The sequence below is a fragment of the Hyposmocoma kahamanoa genome, unplaced genomic scaffold (assembly GCF_003589595.1).
Source record: "Hyposmocoma kahamanoa isolate Upper Pololo Valley unplaced genomic scaffold, ASM358959v1 88, whole genome shotgun sequence".
In the NCBI taxonomy this organism is placed as follows: domain Eukaryota; kingdom Metazoa; phylum Arthropoda; class Insecta; order Lepidoptera; family Cosmopterigidae; genus Hyposmocoma; species Hyposmocoma kahamanoa.
The window spans coordinates 14,311,912-14,334,259 of NW_020654466.1; the positions used below are offsets into that span (position 1 = coordinate 14,311,912).

The following is a 22,348-nucleotide window of genomic DNA, read 5'->3' on the forward strand; positions in this document are numbered from 1 at the left end:
TATACATATACTAGAACTTTTTAAAGCATGGTAAGTGCGGTCTTACTAAATTGTTACCCTCGTACTAATGCCAAATTAGCGTGCAGTTATTTACTTTAGTGCTAATCAGCCTCTTTTCTTCGCGGTAGGGGAATTCCAATCCATGTAGGAGAATTGTCGTACATGTACGAACATGTACTTGTGCTTACTCGTGTTTGAATAATATACTCGTACATTATTCAAACACGAGTATATTAAAATTATTGTTTTTATTATTACAGTTAATGCTCGACACTTACCTAAATATAACCTAAACTTACAAAACGCACGTACACAAAAGTAGGAGAATTTTAAATTTAAATTTTATTCTACCAATTTCCATAAATAATGCACCCGGGTGAAATATTGCTTAAAAACATAATCAAATCCTTTCAGCTTTGTTTTTTTTAAACAAGAAACTGACTACACCCGCGGTAATATACAAGAAACCTACTGCAGCTGTTGCGTTTGCGCTATAAACAATACTATTAACTCAATGACTCGGACGGTTGACACATGACACTTGTTTATTATTATTTTTTTACTAAAAGTGTGATCATGTGCCATACGCGAACTTTACCAGTTTGATGCAAGAATCCAGTTGTATATGTTTGGCAACCCTACTCAGGGGCACGTTCGCCCGATAGTCACGTACGGTTAAGTTTGTTTTATATATCGTGCGTAATGTTATTCGTAAGTAAACACGCGTCGTGGGGTACAAAATGCATCGTCAATGTCACCGATCGCTGCTGCCGTCGCGCACGATGCGCCGCGCCCTGCTGTCCGCGCCTCCGCCCCGGCGGAAATATCACGCGTGTGCATGTGAGCCCCTGCACGTGCTTACGCCGCTGTTGCCGCTTTTACCAGCCGACCCGCTACATCAAAACTCGAGAGGCGGCAATCGGCTAAGAGTACAATTAATCCCCGTGTGCCTGTCTCAGAAGTAGCAAAACCGCAGAGGCAGACGAATCAATGCGACGAGGACGGCTTCACAAAGGTGATGACGAGGAAGAGGAAGCCCACCAGCCGTAACCTGTGTGGCACAGCACCGACAGGATCGAACTTTTTGCTCCGTTCAGCAACTGCTGTACCTGTCGCGACTACATCACTCCACGAAGTCTGAGGAGATAGTGGAGTACATCAGGCTAAAAACCAAATACACCTTCAGAGTCGAGCGGTTGGAGTTCCGCCACATCATAAATTTTAATTCGTTTGTGGTGAGAGTGCCGACCGAACATCTGTCGGCCTTCATGAAGGAAGAGTTTTGGCCGAAGGGTGTCATCTGTTAGTTACCTGACACCAGATTGCGCCACACGTCGCCGACAAGTGTAATGCGTGTACATTAGTTGATTATTTTATTTATATTGTGTGTATGTTAGTCCTTAAGGTATATATTATATGGGTCACGTAGCCTGAAATAAATGTATAAATAAATAAAATAAATTATTCGCAGATATGTTATTTTATACATTTATTTGTCGAATAAAAGTTCCTTGGTTGCGTATGTTATGTTTACGACGTTGTAATGAATCAAGAAATCATGCGTTACAGCAGGTGATACCTACATTTTATTTTATTTATTTTTTATTATGACAAGTGACGGGACGAACAGTCGTGTGCGTGATGGTAAGCTGTCCACACGCCTGTCCATAACAGTTGCAGTGCCATCCAGAGCTTTAAATCGCAAATATCTAAGGGCCACTGCCACTGCGCCCATCGCCCTGAGACGTAAGTTGCCAAGTCCCATGTGTCTGTAATTTTACCAGCACCCTTACCTTTCCAAACCGAAACACAGTAATGCTCACATATCCTATAGCTATGCAGTAGCTTGGCGGGAGAAATAAGTATGGTGGCATTACTTCCCTGGATGTACTCTTTCACAAGGAGCTCTGATGCTGCTAAATGATAAAAATGTTCGGCGAAAAAGTCGATGGTCCAATCTGATTAAACGAATTTTTCTTGGTGTTTTTATGTCTTGGTTTTGTATCAATAACAACAAAAAGAATATATGCTATTGAGTTCCGAAAAATAGCTTCATTTTCATTGGTAATCACAGCCAGTTAACAAATAAAAAAACCAGCGGAAAGCACCTGATAACAGAGGTAAGTACGTAAATTTCGTAGATTTAAGAGACAGGCGGTATGCAAAGTGAATGGAGAGTCGTAATTAGACTGCAGCTGGCATCACCCTGTATAAGTAGTTGACATTACAAAGCTATGTCGTGAATATTACCAGGCACCGACTTACCAAGCTCGCTCCATTTTAGCGGTCATGGCCAATATTTTAGCGACTCATTTTACTCCCTGAGACCGTTGTTCTGTGTACAGTATCAAACTGACGCCCTTTGATAGTTAACTGACGCTAAAGAGCTTTGGCTTTTCATTGTCTAACTTTTTATGATTTTCATATAATGGGCTGCCATTCATCAGTCACCTAATATTTATGTCACATATAGTAGTTTACGAGCTCTATACCGCACTTACGACGGGATCGGGCTCGGCCTGCGGCGCGTGGTCGGTTTCAAATTACGGGGTGTGCTTATGCTCTTCGTTGCCACAGTGATTAAGTACTATGGGCGCTTGACGAGGAGGTTCCAGATTCGATCCCTGATTTGAACCAAAAGAATATTTTTAAATTGGTTCTGGTCAGGGTATTCTGGGTATTGCCCTCAGAATTATCGTTACTCTGGTACTCATAGTACAGGAAATTCCTACTTTGAAATCAGAAATTTGGAGTGATTGACTGGCATTTGTTCCTTAAACTTCTCTTTTTGGCATAGTTTCCAAAAAAAATAATGTAACAGAGAGACGGTCGAGATACAACAACGCCATAAGTATCTTATTTCCATCGGGAAGTATGCCTTACATTTTGAACAATTGTGAAATCTTGTACCGTAATAGAGTCTCCGTATACTACCTACGTAAGTTGGCGCGCGGACGCTTCGGGCTTCGCCCTCCACTACACCTCAAAAAGTAAAAAGTAAATTTTGACTGCAAATTATTATTAAACACCCATAGAGATCCCCACATGCCGATTTTCAGCTGAATTAGAGCAAATTTCCATCTGCCGCCAAAAAGTTTGTATGGCAGCCATATTAAAAAATGGCGAAAAATAAACTTTGACCGCAAATTATTATTAAACACCCATAGACTCCACCACATGCCAATTTTCAATCGAATTAGAGCAAATTTTCATCTGACGCCAAAAAAGACTTCTATGGCAGCCATAATGAAAAATGGCGAAAAACCAATTTTGATTACAAATTATTATCAAGCACTCCTAGAGACCTCCATATGCCAATTTTCAAAGGGATCTGAGCAATTTTTTTTTCTGCCTCCAACGAACGCTTCTATGACGGCCATATTTGACAATGGCGAAAAACAAATTTTGAGCACAAATTATTATCATTGGCATTTCTAGTGGCCTTCACATGCCAATTTTCAGTCGAATCAGAGCAAATCTCTTTCGGCAGCTATTTTTAACGAAAAAATCATTTATATGGCAGCCATGTAAAAAAATGGCGAAAATAAATTTTTGACCTCAAGTTATGATTAAGGACTCCTATAGACCCTCGCATGCCAATTTTCAGCCGGATCGAAGCAAGTTTTTTCGGCCTCCATTTTGAAATCGCCATCTTGAATTTTTTTAACCCAGGCAGTCGACCAGTGTTACCCTCTATGACATTCCTTCAAGCATCTCCTATCATCACTCGTTTTCGTGGTATTTTTTTTTTTTTTCCTTTAGAGCCCAATAGGGCTCCAAAAATCAACACAGCTGGGAGAGGCCGAGCTGTCGGTGTGGGTCACAATAACACGGGACCACGCCCTCGTGTGCCTGACGCGGATGGCCCTGGCGGGTCATATAGACCCACGTTCCCCATCCCACGCTCACTAAGTGCGGGGAATCTGAACGTGAGCGCGGGGACGGGCGAAGAGGAGCGCTCTCCTGGCCAGGCCGGGGAGGCTGAACTCGAGGGCACAGCGGACCTCATGAGAGAGGCCCTGGCTAAGGAGGCGCGAGACGGCCTCGCGGTAATAGCGGAGACCACCAAGTCCTCTAACCTCAAGGGGACGGTGGTCAAAGCCATAGAAGAGGCCGTCAGAAAGGTGGAGGGAGCCGTGGACTTTCTCCACCGTGGAGAGACGGCGACTGAGGCGGCGCGGCGGATGTCGGAAGACAACCGCCGGATGAAGGGGCAGCTCGCTGCCCTAGAGGCAGAGATGAAGGCCCTGAGGGGGGCCTACTCCTCCGCCATGGCCGAGGCCAAGACGCAGATGGCCCCAACGCCGTGCAGCTCCGCGGAAATGCACGCGGGGGTGAGGGAGGCCATCGATGACCTCAGGCGCGACATATTTACCTCAATGAGGAATATGATAGACGCCCGCCTGAGTGACATCGAAAGGCGCCTCCCCGCGGAGGTCCTAAGGCCCCCCTTGGGCGGCAGAAGAGGGGCTCCTGGCGACGTAACAGTGCCATCGCTGCCGCCGCTGCAACCGCCCCCAGAGTGCCTCCCCTCGAGCCGATACCGGGCCCCTCCCTGGCCCGAAACGCGCCTGCCGGGCCGCGGCCCAAGAAGGCCAAAAAGAAGGTTCTCCCGCGGAAGACTACTGCCGCCCCTCCTGTGACGGCCTCCGCTGACCCCGTCGCCTCAGACGCGACGGCCCCAACGACGACCGACCAAACGGAAACGCCCTGGTCGCAGGTAGTTGGCCGCAAGACCAAAACGCCTAAAAAGGCCAAAAAGGCAGCTGCCACCCCCCAAGCGGCACGGGCCAAGGCGGCCCCCAAGACAGCTCCCAGACCCAGGGCGCTCGCCACCCCGAAATCGTCGGCGGTGGTGATCACCCTGAGGCCTGAAGCGGTGGCGGAAAAGGGGGCCACCTACAAGGGTGTCCTTGAGGCGGTGACCGCTGCGGTCGACTTGGGCAGCCTCGGCATCCCGCACGTGCGGGTGCGGAATACCCAGACGGGTGCCCGCATGGTCGAGGTGCCCGGAGCGACCAGCGCCGAGAAGGTCGACACCCTGGCGGCCAAGCTGGAGGAGGTGATCGGGGGGCTGGCAGTAGTGACGCGGCCAACCAAAACCGCCGATTTAAGGGTCACCGGCCTCGACGAGTCGGTGACCCCGGAGAAGATCCGGGCGGTGGTGGCCGCGAAGGGCCAATGCCCCCAGTCCACCGTGAGCGTGGGAGCCGTCAGACTGGCCCCCAACGGGAGGGGGTCAGCCCTCGTACGCTGCCCTGTGACGGCAGCCCAACGGGTGACGGCTGCCGGCCGCCTGTTGGTGGGTTGGTCCTCCGCTGGGGTCCACGTCATGGAGCCCCGCCCCATGCGCTGCTTCAAGTGCATGGGGATTGGCCACACCAGAGCCCTCTGCCCGTCCAGTGAAGACAGGAGCGGGCTCTGTTTCAGGTGTGGCCAGGCGGGGCACACGGCTTCCGGGTGCACGGCGACCCCACGGTGCTCGGTCTGCACCGCGGCTCGCCGCCCAGCGGACCACGTAATGGGGGGGGCGATCGTGCGCTCCTCCCCCCACCAAGGGCAAGCCGACGGGGACCTCCGGCTCCCCCCCTGAGGGACAAAGTATGGAGCACTAATGCCAGCACGCCACCATACTATACTGCAGGGCAACCTCAACCACTGCGCCAGGGCACAGGACCTAATGGTCCAGGCCATGGCGGAGTGGGGGGTTGCGGTGGCTGCTGTGGCGGAGCCCTACTTTGTCCCCCCGCGGGGGAACTGGGCGGGGGACCGGGAGGAGACGGTGGCCATAGTGGCGTCGACTGACGGAAACTCCCCCCCTCTAGTGGTGAAGGAACGCGGGTTAGGGTTCGTGGCGGCGAGGTGGGGAGAAGTCATCCTAATTGGGGTGTACTTCTCTCCAAACCGCTCCCTGGCCCAATTCCAGGCGTTCCTGGAGACCCTAGAGAGGACGGTGAGGAGGGCAGCTCCGACGCGGGTGTTGGTGTTGGGGGACTTCAACGCCAAGAGCGCGGCGTGGGGTTCTCCGGTCACCAATGCCAGGGGGCCAGAGTTGGAAAATTGGGCGGCAGTCTTAGGGCTAGCCATCCTCAACCGGGGCCATGCCAACACGTGCGTTCGGCGAAATGGGGGGTCAATCGTGGACGTCACGTTTGCGACCCCCTCATTAGCGGCGCGAGTATCCGGTTGGCAGGTCCTGGAGGACGAGGAGACCCTCTCCGATCATAAATACATACGGATGAGGGTCTCCCTTACGCGGCCCACGACGGCCTCCAACACGGCCCCCAGGGGGGGCTTTCCCAAATGGGCACTCACCCGCCTGGACTATGAGCTTGCAGAGGAAGCAGCCATGGTCCAGGCGTGGTGCCCCCCCCCCCACCGGCCACCGTCGACGTGGAGCAGAGGGCGGTCAAGTTCAGGGAAGACTTGACCGCCGTCTGCGAGCGGGCCATGCCCAGGGTCAGAGGGACCCCGGGCAAAAAGAGTGTGTACTGGTGGACCGCGGAGATTGGGGACCTCCGCACCGCCAGTACCGCGGCCCGGCGGGCCTACGGCCGATGCCGCCGCAGGCGCCACACTCAAAGTGAGGAGAGAAGGCTCCACAGCGCCCTTCAGGGTGCGAGGCAGGCCCTGAAGGTCGCAATAGGGCGGGCCAAGGACTCTGCGAAAGAGGAGTTCTTGGCCACCCTGGACGCGGACCCATGGGGGAGGCCGTACAAAGTTGTGCGCAACAAAATGTACGGCGCATCTCCCATGGAGTCACTGGAGCTGGATCTCCTCAACCGGGTGGTGGAGGGCCTTTTCCCCGAACCGCAGCCCTTCATCCCACCGGCCATGGTGCCCCCCAGAGCAGACGGGGGGCAGACTGAGGAACCCCCCCCGGAAATCACCGAGGGGGTGTTGGAGTGGGCGGTGGGACGGCTGCGGGGGCGGAAGAAGGCTCCCGGCCCGGACGGGGTACCGGGACGAGTCCTTCGCATTGCCCTGAAGCATCTCGGGACCCGCCTTAAGCATCTCATGGATGACTGCTTGAGGACGGGGTTGTTCACGAGATGCTGGAAGGAGGGAAGGCTCGTCCTGGTGCCCAAACCGGGCCGACCTGCGGATTCCCCCTCTGGGTTCAGGCCCCTCGTCCTGTTGGACGAGGTGGCGAAGATCCTGGAGCGAATCATGGCCTCCAGGATCAACGAACACCTGAGGGGGACAGGCCCCGATGTGTCGCAGCGGCAGTACGGGTTCAGGGCTGGACTCTCCACCCTGGACGCCCTGGAGTCGCTGCGACACATCGTGGAGGAGGGTAACGGCGAGGGGGAAGGCGTGGTGGCTGTGTCGTTAGACATAGCCAACGCCTTCGGCACTCTCCCCTTCGCCGTTATCAGGGAGGCGCTGAGGTACCATAATATCCCCAGGTACCTCAGCCGTCTGGTGGAGCACTACCTGGAGGACAGGGTGGTGCTCTATCAGACGAGGGAAGGGAGGCGCGCCGAGCGCCCAATGAGGTGCGGAGTACCCCAGGGATCCGTATTAGGACCACTACTGTGGAACCTGGGGTACGATTGGGTGCTGAGAGGCGCGCTGCTCCCCCGGACGGCGGTCATCGCGTACGCCGATGACACGCTGGTGGCCGTCCGGGGGACCACCTTCCAGGAGGCGGCCCGAAGAGCCTCAGTAGCGGCGGACATGGTGGTCCGCCGAATACAACTGCTGGGGCTCGAGGTCGCCGTGCCGAAGACGGATGTGGCCGTCTTCGGCGGGAGGGGTAGAGGTTGGGCGGTGCCGGCAGGCGCCCACATCTCCATCGCGGGAGTACCGGTCCCGGTCAAGTCCCAGATGAAATATCTGGGACTTGTCCTGGACCGGCGATGGAACTTCGGGGAGCATTTCCGGCAACTTGCTCCCCGAATAGTGGGCGCCGCATCGGCGTTGGGCAGGCTCCTGCCCAACCTCGGGAGGCCGGGAGCCCCATGCAGAAGGCTATACGCCGGGGTGACTCGGAGTATGGCCTTATACGGGGCTCCCATTTGGAGTGGGGCCATATCAGCGGCGACGAAGGCGCTGCTGAGGAGGCCCCAGAGGGTGGTCGCCCTGCGAATGTGCAGGGCGTACAGGACGGTGGCCTGCGCTGCCGCATGCGTCCTCGCCGGTACTCCGCCGTGGGACCTCGAAGCCGAGGTCCTGGCGGAGGTCCGCACCTACCGGCGGGGAATGAGGGACCGAGGCGAGCGACCCGCTCCCCAAGAGGTGGAGCGGGAGCGCCGCCTCGCGGCGCTGCGCATGCGGGACCGGTGGAAAGAGGGCTTGGCGGATCCCCCCTATGGCGCTCGTACCATAGAGGCGATCCGCCCTGTCCTCGTAGAGTGGGTAAACCGGTCCCACGGGCCACTGTCGTACCACCTTGTGCAGGTGCTGACCGGGCACGGCTGCTTCGGTCACTACCTGCACAAGGTGGCGAGGAGGGAACCGTCCCCGTCGTGCCACGAGTGCGGCGCTGCGGATGACACAGCGCAGCACACCCTAGAGGTGTGCAGCCGGTGGGATGAGCAGCGCCGCACTCTGACGGGGACTGTAGGGCAGGACCTCTCGCTGCCGAGCGTGGTTGCCGCCATGCTCGATAGCGAGGAGTCCTGGGAGGCGGTGGCCTCCTTTTGCGCAGAGGTTATGTCGCAAAAGGAGGCCGCGCGGAGCGGGTGCGCGAGGACGCGGCGGACGCGCACCCGCTCCGGCGCAGACGTACGGGGAGAAGGCGAAGGCAGTTCGCTGCTCGCCTGATCCCCTAGTGAGACCAGCGGGCTCTGGACAGGGACTCCGGAGCCTGCATTGCACGGCCTCACTCGTCTGGGGCGCGGGTCGGAGGACAACCGACTCGCCCCTCCGTTGGCGCGGGAGCCCTGGCGTAAGCTAGGGCGGCCGGGCGGCGTCGTGGTGAATGTTCACTGATCCCACGGCGCCGACTCAACCGGCGAGAGGGAAACCCGGGGGGGTTTTAGTGGGGTAGGCCCTCCAGTCTGGAGGGAGAGTCCCCACATAACCCCTGAGTCTCCCTGGGCTCAGGGGTATCCATAAAGATTTCCCCCCCGTTAAAAAAAAATAAAAAAAAATGGTATTTTTTCCTTAAATACTTCTCTTTTTGGCATAGTTTCCAATAAAAAAGAATCTAACAGAGAGACGGTCGAGATACAACAACGCTATAAGTTGTATAAAGATATTATTTCCACTACAAACTTAATAACAAAACTTATTTCCACAGCAAATTATTATTAAACACCCATAGACGTCCCCACATGCCGATTTTCAGTTGAAATAGAACAAATTTCCATGTGCCGCCAAAAAGTTTGTATGGCAGACATATTGAAAAAAGCGGAAAATAAATTTTGACCGCTGATTGTTATCAAAACACTCACGTGCCGATTTTCAATCGAATTAGAGTAAATTTTCATTTACCGCCAAAAACACTTCTATGGCAGCTATATTGAAAAATGGCGAAAAACCAATTTTGATCACAAATTATTATCAAGCACTCATATGCCAATTTGCAAAGGGATCTGAGCAATTTTTTTTTGCCGCCAACAAACGCTTCTATGACGGCCATATTTGACAATGGCGAAAAACAAATTTTGAGCACAAATTATTATCCGGCAGCAAATTATTATATATTATAAATTTCTAGAGGCCTTCACATGCCATGTTTCAATCGAATCACAGCAAATCTCTTTCGGCAGCTATTTTTAACGAAAAAACACTTATATAGCAGCCATATTAAAAAATGACGAAAAGAAAATTTTTTACCTCAAATTATGATTAAGGTCTCCTAAAGACCCTCGCATGCCAATTTTCAGCCGGATCAAAGCAAGTTTTTCTTCGGCCTCCATTTTCAAATCGCCATCTTGAATTTTTTGTACCCAGGCAGTTGACCAGTGTTACCCTCTATGACATTCCTTCAAGCACCTCCTACCTATCTCTAATAATTTCCGTGATTGGAGGCTTTGAAATTTGTATGTCGGCCATCTTGTTTATTTGAATTTCGAACATTTTTTACTTTCTGCAAAAATTGACCAAGGTGTATCTGATAAAAGTGCACAAAAATCCCCCCCATGTATTATAGTTTTTGCAGGCCGTTGATCACTCGTTTACATTTTCCACATTCAGGTCTTTTCATAATTGATTCTTTGCCTTGGAGCCTATCTGCGTACAACGGTATAAATATCTTTTTTCTACCATATCGGGAAGTATGAAGTATGAAGGAGTCTAAACTTGTAGCTTTATATATATAACTAGATGGCGTGCGTTGCGCCGGGCCGCTAAAGCGAGGGCCTTTTTTGTATCTGGTGACAAATTGGGAGTTGAACTTCATATTTCAGTAAAGAATACTCTTTGTTTGACTTTGACTGGGAGTGGCGGCCATTTCGTTTTTCGAATTTCGAATATTTTTCACTGCTTGCAAAAACTGCCCAGGGTGTGGATCAACATTTGTTTGGAGACCTCGGGGCCAAGACGTATACTTTGGCCGGGCAGCTAGGGTCCTACCTGACGCGGAACACTTTTCGAAGGTTTTGGTACTTTCTAATACTCACCAAATCCATCCAAGAAAACTGCTGGTCAAACAACCGAAAATTCACTTGTATGGCAGCCATCTTGGAAAATGGCGGCATTAAAATTTCGGTCACAGATCCATACTATGACTCTCCATACACGATCGGATGTCAAATTTTAATCGGATCAGAGCACATTTATTTTGGGTCGCCATTTTCAGGCCGCTATCTTGAATTTTTTTTTACCAGCAGTTGACTCGTACTATTCTGTACGACATTTGTTTGAGCCCCTCTCATCTATCTCCAACACTCGCCGAGATGTAGGCGTCGGAACTGTGGAAAATAATATAATAATAATATAATAGTGGACTGTGGAAAATGTATGGCGACCATATTGTAAAATGGCGGAATCTAGAATTTGATCACAAATTCGTATAACAGGCTCCAAAACATGGAAGAATATAAAATTTCAGCTGGATCGGAGCACCTTTTTGTCGGGCTGCCATCTTGAATCGGCCAATTTGAAAAAATAATTTTGACAACCAGATGGATCCTGTCGCACTCTACAGTTTTAGTTAGTTTAAAAACCATCTACCTAACTCCAATAGTTTCCGAGATACGGGCCCTCGAAATTTGTATGGTGGCCATTTTGTTTTTCGAATTTTGATTTTTTTTTCACTCCCAGTAGAAATTGCCAAGGGTGTGGATAAACATTTGTTTGGAGACTTTGTGCCCAGACCCATACTTTGGCCGGACAGCTGGGGATCTACCTGATGCGGAGCAAATTTCGAAGATTACGTTACCTTTTGAAACTCACCAATCCCATCCGACTATTACTCCCTTACATCATTTTACCCACCTGTTCTCCTTCCGGGAGAAAAATGACGCCAAAGGGCAGAAAATTCACATGTATGGCGGCCATCTTGGAAAATGGCGGAATCGAAATTTCGACCACATATTGTAATTGTGAGCCCCCATTGACGACCGGATGCTAAATTTCAGCCGGATCGGAGCATTTTTATTTTAGGCCCCAATTTTGAGTCGGCCATTTCGAAAAATTTTTTTCATCGGCAGTTGACCCCCACCACTCTCTATGACATTTGGTCGAGGATCCCCCGCCCATCTCCATTACTTGCCGAGCTACAGGGCTCTGAAATTTGTATGGCGGCCATCTTGTTTATGCGAATTTTGAATTTTTTTCACTTCCGATAGAGACTGCCCAAGGTGGCGGCCATTTAGTTTGACGACCCTGCCGGTAGGTGTTATACTTTGGTCGCGCTGCCGGGGTCCCACCTGATGCAGTCCACTTTTCGAAGATTTCGGATTTTTCTGGTACTCACCGGAGCCATCCGATCACGACTCCCGTACATCATTTTTACCTACCGCGACTCTTTCTGGGAGAACAATTATCTAAATCACTGGTTCAGTCAGTTAGTCAGTGGTAATCGAGCTATATAAAGTATTATTATTATTATTATTATAATGTGACTGTTACATAATGAAAGGCATGAAAACACGAGTGAGGGTTTATGAAACGAGCCGACAGGCGAGTTTCATAAAAACATCTCACGAGTATTGATGTAATACTCGTGTAATGTTTAATTATGTACAGTTACATACCTACACTGCTGTTGTAATCTCACGTGTATTTTAATGTTTAATTATGTACAGTTACATACCTACACTGCTTTATCTACATACATAATATTATAAGCTCTCTGTGATGTGTTCAGGTACCGCATGTTACGACTGGCGATATGGCGGCAAATAAAAACTTCTATCACGCATGTCACACAACCGTAGTTTTTATTTTTAATTCATAGACAAACTAGAATCGGCACCAACTATCATATCGTTCGATATCAAGCTTAGACATGGAAAAAAATAATAGAAAGGAGCTGCCCTAACTACACAATCAACGTGCATATAACCAAAATTTGAAAGTTACAAATGGCGGATTTCTTTAATGTTGTACAATAATCTATCGATAAGTCATTATCGACATGCACATGTATGGCTTGAACGTTGAAACTGTTTTTTTTTTTTTGTTTCTTTAGTTTACTGTAACCAAGGTATGGCTTAACAAGCACAAGTTTAATAATTATATTCGAGTGGTATATTATTATAAATGTCAACACACATTTTTAAACTTTTTTAAAATGTATTTTCAAGATTACTACTGGTAACATGCAGGCTTTAAAACTAGTCATTTTTAATAGTTAGAGTTGTCATTGGGAAAAATTAGAAACGAGTGGATAATTTTGTTTTCAGGAACTGAGAATAACTAGTAAATGAGTCTTGTTTAATCTAAATTGATCATAAAATTATTTACCAATAAACCTAATAATGGAATAGCATTGTCATGTAATCTAGTTACATTCAAAGTTCTGTTAAAATTTGACTCTTCAAAATGAAGCGAACAAATGAAGATGGTCTTTGATCCAACGTTTATATTCGGCAGTCCTATGATTTGCAATCATTCTTTCTTCCTTTTTTCATTTGAAGGAAAACTTGAAATAATAAAAATAATAATAATAAAACAATAAAAACCTCGTAGTGAATTGTTTTAATAAAAGAATATCGATAATATGTATGCTTACAAGATCAACACTATCTCAAAATAATCGTTAACAACAATCATCAAAATATACAAACAATCAGGCAATCTAAAGTAACAAAAGCAAAATTTGGCAAGATTTATAAATAAACTACTTAAATAAGTCTAATTACATGAAATATTTGGGCTATTGTGTGATTCATAGACAAAAAAAATAACACGTGCCTGTGCAATGTAACATTCGATTGATTAGCAGTTTTTCTAAAGCCACATCCCTTAATGCTGCAGCGTCGCATTTTTATTAACACATAATTATTCTCACTGTCATATTTTTGTCCAATTTAATTATAATACATGCGAATAATTCAATAGTACATTTGGAAAAACATTTGTTTTGACATTCGATGTACTTCCCTTTGACAACGGTATCATGTAACTCATGTACTGCGAAATGGACATGGTTGGCATTTAAGATGACGTTACGTATTTTCGATTCTCGTGTTTGATACAGTCCAATGTAATGCTATCTCTTTTGGCTTAAGACGGCACTTAATAGTTAAACAAAGACAATAATATGTTTATGTTTTCGATGTCGAAATGCATCATATACATATAACGTCTGATTTATATTTGTCAACATAACATGTCCTTTAGTTTCCATAGTCTAAGATATCAAGTAACGTGTGAAATTGTCAAAATTGTTTGCTATTGACATTTCTTTTCGAATAAAACTTCATCTCGACTGATATTAGAATTGAGGTCCAATCAAATAGTTTTGAATTTTCAGAGATGTTTGAAATTCGAATGTAATAATAACGTCGAATTCGGTGTTAATGAGAAGGAATAATAACATTTTCACAGATAAGAAATTTGTTCTAACAAAACACTTTACCCTGGTCGTAATTTGCGGTTTTTGAACACATTATAGAGATATGTGTGTAGATAAAATACTTTCTGTCTTCTATGCTGATATATAAAACAAAATTGTAACTGAAATTTATTTTTAGGTTTACTGTGATATAACCCCACATTTTTCTTTTGTTTCCAAAATAAAGTACAGGAAAAGTTTCCCTTGAGACTGTTCCACGAATCCTTAAACTCTTCCAAAACATTAAATTGAAAAACATAAGTAATTTGCATGCCTCTCAGAGTATTTTTCTATTTACCTTAAACAAGTCTTTGTTTTTCATGTATTTTATTATAATGGTATTATTGTGAGTTAAAACTTGCTGTCCTTAACCACATGAACTGAGTCAAAATAGTAATTTTATTGAATGACAGTCTTGGCAATTTCTCTGGTAACGTAAGATCATGCGAAAAATAATTTTTATTTGCTCTATTCTCTATACTGAGAAAAAAAATTGGTGTGTAATACATACTTATGTCGTCTGCAATAACTTTAATAGTGCTTATTTGTGATAATAACATGGCAAAGTGCTGAAAGATAAAGATAAAAATATTAAAATTTATGTGCCTCCATTGAAAACCCGCGTCACGGCCTATTTTCGGCTGTGGCTTTAACTGAATGAGATCTTTTTGCATACACCACAGCCTTCCACGTGGCAGTATTTCAAATAGCATTTCTGTTTTGTTGTTTAATATCTTTTTCACTTCTCATGCTCTTAAAGTTCGTATTTATGCTGAGTGTAGGCTGCATAAAATAGGATTTTATGCTCTAATGCATAAAATAAAATTGTCGTTTAAGACCGAAGCAAAAAAAATATTTTTTTAATCCGTGTTATATTATAAAATTAAGGTGCTAATTACAAAGTGGAACAATAAGAAAATTCCGTAACTTTGGAGGCATCTCAAGTTCATAATAAAATACAAAGTATTACACTGAATATGCCAGGAAAAACCATCACATTAAATATGTCTAATTGTTGTAATTTTACATTCAATTTTAATTAAATAATCGTTTATTTGTAATATTGCTCTTCAATTTCCTCGCAATCGAAGTGAAAAGCAGAGTGTATAACTCGTTCATAAAACCCATTTTACCCTCTACTTAAGTATCCATATACTCGTCTCGGGTAAAATGACGCGTTTTATGCACTTGTTGTACAATCTACTATTTTGTTTTTGTTCTACTTTTGTTTTCATTTTTTCTTTCTTTTTGTGTGACGTTGTAATATAAACGCTGTCTATTCATCAAAGTAAAACCCAGCTGCTCTGCTCTGGGCTGCTCTGGGCTGGCTCTGCAACTGAGTTGGCGGAAAAACTAAAGAGTAATAAGTACCAGAACCTCGGCTCCGGCCACCTATTTTCACTCACTGGCATCGAAACTCTTGGCCCGTGCGTTCCCGGTGCCCATCATCATTACGAAATTTTATTAAAATAAATGAACAGACTGCCTGGGAAACCCAACCTCTGCAGCTGCCTTGCCCAACCTATTACCATAGCTATACAAAGAGGGAGCGTTGCCAGCGTTTTGGGCACCTTGCCGTTTAGTATTAAATAATAAGTAATAATTATTTAGTTTAAATATGAAGAAAATAATTTCATTATAACAACTTAATTACTATTAAAATTATAAACAGTTAAAAAAATGTAGAGTACTGACATATTCAAACTACTCTCTGTAGGTATGAAACTTTACGAAACTTAGAACTTAGACGAAAATGATGTATTTTGTACAAAGGATTTACAATATTCAAAGGATGTTATATAATACTATTAACCATTTTAGGATTAACGTTTTGATGTTATAACATCAAACTAGCCCACCTTAAATTTTGGTAATGCCACCCGGTTGAACAGATCCTTAATAAGTTATTCTGAACCGACAGATGCCATTTTAGAGTATAAATATTGAAAAATATTTTGAAGTGATTGAATTTTATATAGCATTTTTTAAAATATAATATGAAGTGACACGCCACTTACAAAGGCAAACCGATTGCACCTGAGTAATATTAAAATTAACCTTGGAGAATATCATCACGAAGTTAATTATCAAGACGTATTAGAATATAATGACAAGAATTAATAAGGCAACTTCATCAGGAATATAAACGAACGGTGTTTCGTATAATGTAATTACGAAGGACGGAAGTATAATTTCATTGTCATGAGGTTTCGTTGCGAGGGCGACAGGTGACATGCGAGCACTGCATATTGATTCAAGACCCCGCGACCGATAGGTTTTCTTATAAAGCACGGCCACAAAGAGTTACTACAAACTAGCTTAGTTTTTTCCGTAATCAGTGTGATCTAATGTTTATGTTTTGATTTTACCATTTATATAACATACCATGCCGGACTGCCACGCAGAGGTCCCGGGTTCGATTCACGAACTGGGAGAAACATTTGTACGGCTTACATTCTTTTTCTCTCGTAAGTTTGGGTGTAATATGAGGTTGTCTATGTGTGTGTCCATGGCAACCGAAATTCCGCGATATAGGGTTCCCTAGTGCGAGGCTATGACTATGTGCGTTATTATTATTTGACTTTAGGAAAGCTTTTTGTTTTTTTCTTCCGTGTATACATGGAAGAAAACAATGGAAGTGTTTTGTGCTTCGACTACTATGACAATCGCTGTCACCAAAACTTGCACATTCATAATATTAAAAACACCATGCAATCTTGATAATGGTGGTAGTTTCTAATTCAAAAAGAAACAACAAATTCTGAATTGTTAATATAACTTAAACTTTACCCTGTTTATATCGTTGAAAGTTCAATACCTATAATTGCAAGTTTTCATTTTGTAGTGAAATTTCAATCAATGTACTACCATCTAGGGGTCAATCGAGGAACGATGATGAACGGTGAAAAATTTGAGATGTTTACTTAGTTCTCAAAAAAAAAACTTTAGTTTCTTGTAACAAAAAAATTATTACTGTAAACAGAAAATTGAAAACTTGTTAAAAGTAAATAAAATAAGATTTAACGATGATACGAAATATCACCATAGATAATATTACTACTGCGACTATCATTTTTGCACTAAAAAATAGCAAAATAAGGCACTTTTCTACAATTTTCGAGGTTTTTTTGGCGAGATAATTGACAACCATAATGTACAACGCGAAAATGGCGATCTGAGCTTAAGTATGTGGAACTTCGCGTACTGGGGCCTGACCATGAACTCTTATTGCGATTCAGTTTAGGACCTAAAATGAGTCGTTGTAAGACAGCGTTACATGAAGTATATCACCATCCCGCTTTTTTGTCATTACGAATCTATACTGAACTGTAATAAGAGTTCATGGTAAGGCCCCTGTTAGCACACGTGTCACGCAAACTAAGCACTTTTACTGTATTTATTGTATTGTGTGGGTATATACATGACACAGGGACATGTCCCTCCATTTCAAAACAAAATATTACCCCTGCCCTGTACATACAAACCCGAAGCTGGTTTATTTGCAAGGATAAATCAACAAAAATTTTATATTCTGATATATCTTATTTTGGTTGATTCAATCTCGTAATGTACTTATTGTATATTTGCATGCTCTTATTCGAGGCTGAGTAGGTTAAGTTCTCCAATTTCATTTTACCATCAGCATTTACATTGTATACATTACTTTAATTGAGATCATTGTAAATTATGCCAGACTTTCAGTTATAACTGGAAAACAATAAGACAGAAGACAATTTTATAGACGTTATCTTAAAATTCTTCAAACCCACCTTTTATCATAATGTAATAATAATAAGCCTTTTATTTTTCAATTTTATTCAAAGTTTATCAAAGGGTTATTGATATTCACGGCTTCACAATTATAGAACATGACGTCATTACTTCAAGCTACCTTTACTTAATATTGCGAAATGAAAATTTCTGTGTGCGTAATAGATATCGTACCCGTGCTTCAAATGCATTTACAAAATTTCTTTAATGTGTCCAAATATACATATTTACCGTAAATAAGGAATTTATATTCATAAAATAAGTTATTCCGTGGATCGTATATTTGTAATTATAAAATTAATTTAAAATATCCTATTCCTTAGCAACACGAATATAGTTTATATATAACATAAGGGAGACACCTACTTACCAAGGAGCTCGTATTCAATTACATCGTTGAAAGCGTTGCAGATACACGATCGCTGCACCGGTACACACAGTGCTCCTGATGTGTTCAGAAATTTCTATTATGTTTTATAAAGTCGGTGCTGAGTCAATGGGAAAATAGTATATAATTTATTTTGGATGTTTTAGTTTCAAGTGCCCTTTGTATCTGTAGGCGGTACGGTACCTTGTAACTTTTACCCTAATGTGTTATTATTTTGTTACGTATCTTTTCTGAATATATTATTGAATTAATTTCCAGAGTAATTCTAGTAGTCTTTGAGGATACGTAAAAAATTGTTACTGAACTAAACTTATTGTTTTTTATGATACTGCGTGACAGGACGAACAAGTCGTGATAATGGTGGTAAGCGATACGCCTGTCCATAACAGTTGCAGTGCAATCGCAAAGATCTGAGGGGCACTGCCACTACGCCCGTCACCCTGAGACATAAGTTGATAAGTCCTATGTGCCTGTAATTTCGCGAGCATCCTTCAGTCATTCACTTTGGAATGGACGAAACTTAATCTTTACGCATATTAAAATATTACTTGGTAAAATTCTAAGCTTCTTTAAAATTACATTAAACAATCAATGCTGGTTAAATAATGATATACGCTAAATATTAACTATAAATAAAATAAACCACATAATGTTTAATTGTCTTTTTCAACGAAATGAATATTGTAATTTTGCATGTGTTTGTATACAATGAGGTTTCTGAAAAACAGAAAATTCAGTGGGTGTACATAATTTGATTAAAGCAATTTTGTGTCTTTGCCCAGGTATTAGTACAACCTTACAAAGAGGGAGTGCCGGTTGTGTCTTTTTCGTCTATTTTATTTTCGTCTCTATTTCGTCTAGTTAATGTAGAAGAGCTTTAAAGCTCTGTAGTAGGTAGTCTCTTGTTTCTTTATGTATAAACGCGCACATAACGCACACACACACCAGCACTAGCGAAACCCTGTGTCGCAGGTGCCAAGGACAAACACATAGACAACCACAAATTACACCCAAACTCACTAGAGAAATAAATGTAGGCTATACAAATATTTCTCCCGGCTCAGGAATCGAACCTGGGACCTCTGCGTGGCATTCCGGCACGGTAACCGTTCGGTCACGGAGGCAATTTAAAAAAAGCAGACATTTACCTATACGTGCACACAACCACTTACTCTACACGGTAGTGTAAAATATTCTACGTTAACTACTTTTAAGTGGCTATAAAATTGAATGAAGCTGTAGTTGAGCGGTTATTCACAAGCTAACAAGGTGCGCCCACCACCCGACGCTCGCAACGAGGGTTGTTACACGGCCCGTCAGCTCCGGTGGCCACGCTCTGCCAATTTATTAACGATGTTGCTTTATTTACACTTTACTCTTCCATCCTACGTACGTGTAAATTTGTAAAATATAACAACATCTATGCCAACATCTTCAAATAAGCAAGAATACCAATATTAATAAAACTACACATTTTAGGTAATATTACTACGTAACACGTATCACTCACGGACGGACGGTAAAGAAATAAGACACATGGCTCGTATCTATTTTACACATACGTTACACAACGATATCCATGGATAAGCGTGTGGCTTACCACCAGGTGCACGACTTGTCCGTCCCATCGCTTAATGTCACAAAAACATAGAATAATGAACTTTATGTCAGTAGTAGTGTCCATGGATAAACTTGTGGTTTCATGACAGTTGCAGTGCCTAAAGATCTGAGAGGCACTGTCATTGAGCCCGTCACCCACGTACCTGTAATTTCATCATAATAATGTTCTAACCGATTTGAAAAAAGGAGGAGATTCTCAATTCGACCGTATCTTTTTTTTCTCTTTTTTATATGTATGTTACCGATTTTGATGATTCTTTTTTGTTGAAAAGAGGGTACCTTACTAGTGGTTCCATTTAAATTTGAAAAAATATTCCACCTCTAAGGATGGCAAACTAAGTGCCACCTGCGCTCAACTGAAATATCACATCCTGTACAAAATGCCGATACCGCAATTGACAAGTCATCATCATCACCTCATTTAATGAGGGTTTAGGCCATTGTAGTTTTATAGAAAGTAAATATCGTGTCGTGAGCATTCTTTACTAGATACAAACCTTGTCCGTTGCATTCAACAAGTTAATATCCACACGTCTCTCGTGTTCACTTCTTTCACATCGCTCATATGTTTAATCGTGTTTAATATTATTTTTGATCGGCTTTACACACAAAGGGTTGATATCCTAATTCGGTCATATTCATGTTTGTTTGGGACAGACATAATACTGTAATAAAACAAACTGATAGTTGAAAAAGAAACCGAACGAAAGTTTTTAAGTCATTGTTGAAGATATAAATATTATTTTCAACGAATATTTCTTGAAATTAATACTTAATTATCAGAATACTGTTATCTTGGCCAATTACGTGACAGTCACTTTAAGTCCGTGTTACATACTTGCCTAATTACGTTATCACGAAATTTTTTTTTATACAAATTATACAAGTTTTCAATTTTTTTCGTCTTTATAAATTTTATATTAATTATTTTTGTATTATAGATATTAATATGTTAAGTAATATGTTTAAAATTATTTTCCTTAAATCGCAATTGAACTATAAAATATGCTATATGTATTACAATAAGCCTAACCGTAAAGCGACTAATTCGATTTCAGGTAGAATGTAATATCCTTAAAGTGGCGGAAAAAGATATCGCACTGGAATAGTCCGTCGTGTTGTCCTACGCTGCTGATCAACGCGTCGGTTTACAATTTTAATTCAAAATTTTGCCATTAGTTGCCTTACATGTGCAAAAGCTTTTTGACTTACAGTTTTTATTACAATTAGGTGAATTTTATTGACTTTTGACTTTTCCAAGTATTTGTTTAAAAAAATTTAATTCATAAACATGAACACCCTACATTGTAATATGTTTGAAATCTGGCTACACGCAGACCACCTTTCTATTGAAATAATCGTTACGAAATTACGGCTGAAAGTAAATTAGCCATCCTACGTAACATCCCTAAACTTTACTAACAGAATCAGAACCTGTTCGCCACTTTGATGTATTCGACGGTAATCTATAGATTATCTATAGAAAACATCATCTGAGAAGAATATAAACTTTGTATAGTTTTCTGTTTCTTGCTTATTCTGAGTGGAATGTGCTTTACGAGTGACTTTATTTCAAGAGTAATTTGCTTATCTCTGATAAAGACATATTTGAATTTGGATCAGATGTCGTGCCTCCATAATAATGAGGAGACGAGTTGAAGGAATAGATCCTTCAACTCGTAATCTTCAAAATAATTAGAACGCTTGGTTTAATAAAACCACACGTGATTATACGTCAAAAGTGTTTTCATAACATGAAAGTCATAAATGTAATACAAATAACATGAAAGAAATTATGTATACATGTGAAATTTTATAACTCTCATATTTAAGCATAGAAAAGTTATCGACTAATTTAGTTCGCAGAATCCTCCGACCAATCTTTGGAAAAGTTGACGTTTTGTAGACGTGGCCTTTTTATTTATCAATTATGTAAATAACGCACTAGTTTCAAGAGTAACCCTACTTTTACGTCAACATGTATACGCTTTGCATAATAATATCATATATATATGTCTTGAGTTTACATTCCAAATTAAGATCTTAGATTCTGTTTCAAATATATAATTATGTATTTATCACTGAATATAAATTGTTTATACATTCAATGAAGTAAAACAAAAATTAAACGGGCTCGACATTTTGTATAGTTGCGAATATTATTTGGTTGCAACAATGAGAAAAAAAGTCACGTCGGTATTTCAACATTAAACCTTTACTGTGTTACAGAAAGGACAACAAAAAAAAACACCTTTAGAGTAATGTAGCTGTCGTAGTAAAACCTGAGTTCTTGAGGTCCTTTTAAATGCCACTAAATTGAGCAGCGTGCCTTTTTATACAGTATACTAAAAATTTAGTTCGAAGGAGAAGATATATTATATTTACAAATTCTTTCATTTACAAACTATGAAATTTAACGTCTTAAGACAATTGTAATTAAGTTTTATTGAGTGTCAGGATGTTTTTTCCACTCCACCGGTGGTTTCACCACCATGGCATTCAATTATTTTTTGTGAAATTAATCCACTAGTTTGTAATCATTATTAAACAATGATCGAACTACTTAGTACTTAGTAAAAGCTCGCTTCAATGCGGACCAACGAAACTTCTCCCTG

The 22,348-nt window shown here is 43.0% G+C and overlaps 3 protein-coding genes across 3 annotated transcripts; all 3 read left to right on the forward strand.

Annotated features, from left to right (window-relative positions):
- Nucleotides 1-740: 740 nt before the first annotated feature.
- Nucleotides 741-5,593, forward strand: LOC113235939. The gene is made up of 3 exons (XM_026471861.1): nt 741-915; nt 3,763-4,334; nt 4,421-5,593. The coding sequence occupies exons 1-3, from the start codon at nt 741-743 to the stop codon at nt 5,591-5,593; spliced, it is 1,920 nt and encodes a 639-aa protein (XP_026327646.1).
- Nucleotides 5,594-5,614: 21 nt separating this feature from the next.
- LOC113235940 lies at nt 5,615-6,430 on the forward strand. Its single transcript, XM_026471862.1, has one exon. The coding sequence runs from the start codon at nt 5,615-5,617 to the stop codon at nt 6,428-6,430; it is 816 nt and encodes a 271-aa protein (XP_026327647.1).
- Nucleotides 6,431-6,450: 20 nt separating this feature from the next.
- On the forward strand, nt 6,451-20,842 carry LOC113235941. Its single transcript, XM_026471863.1, has 2 exons — nt 6,451-7,173; nt 20,792-20,842. The coding sequence occupies exons 1-2, from the start codon at nt 6,451-6,453 to the stop codon at nt 20,840-20,842; spliced, it is 774 nt and encodes a 257-aa protein (XP_026327648.1).
- Nucleotides 20,843-22,348: the final 1,506 nt, after the last annotated feature.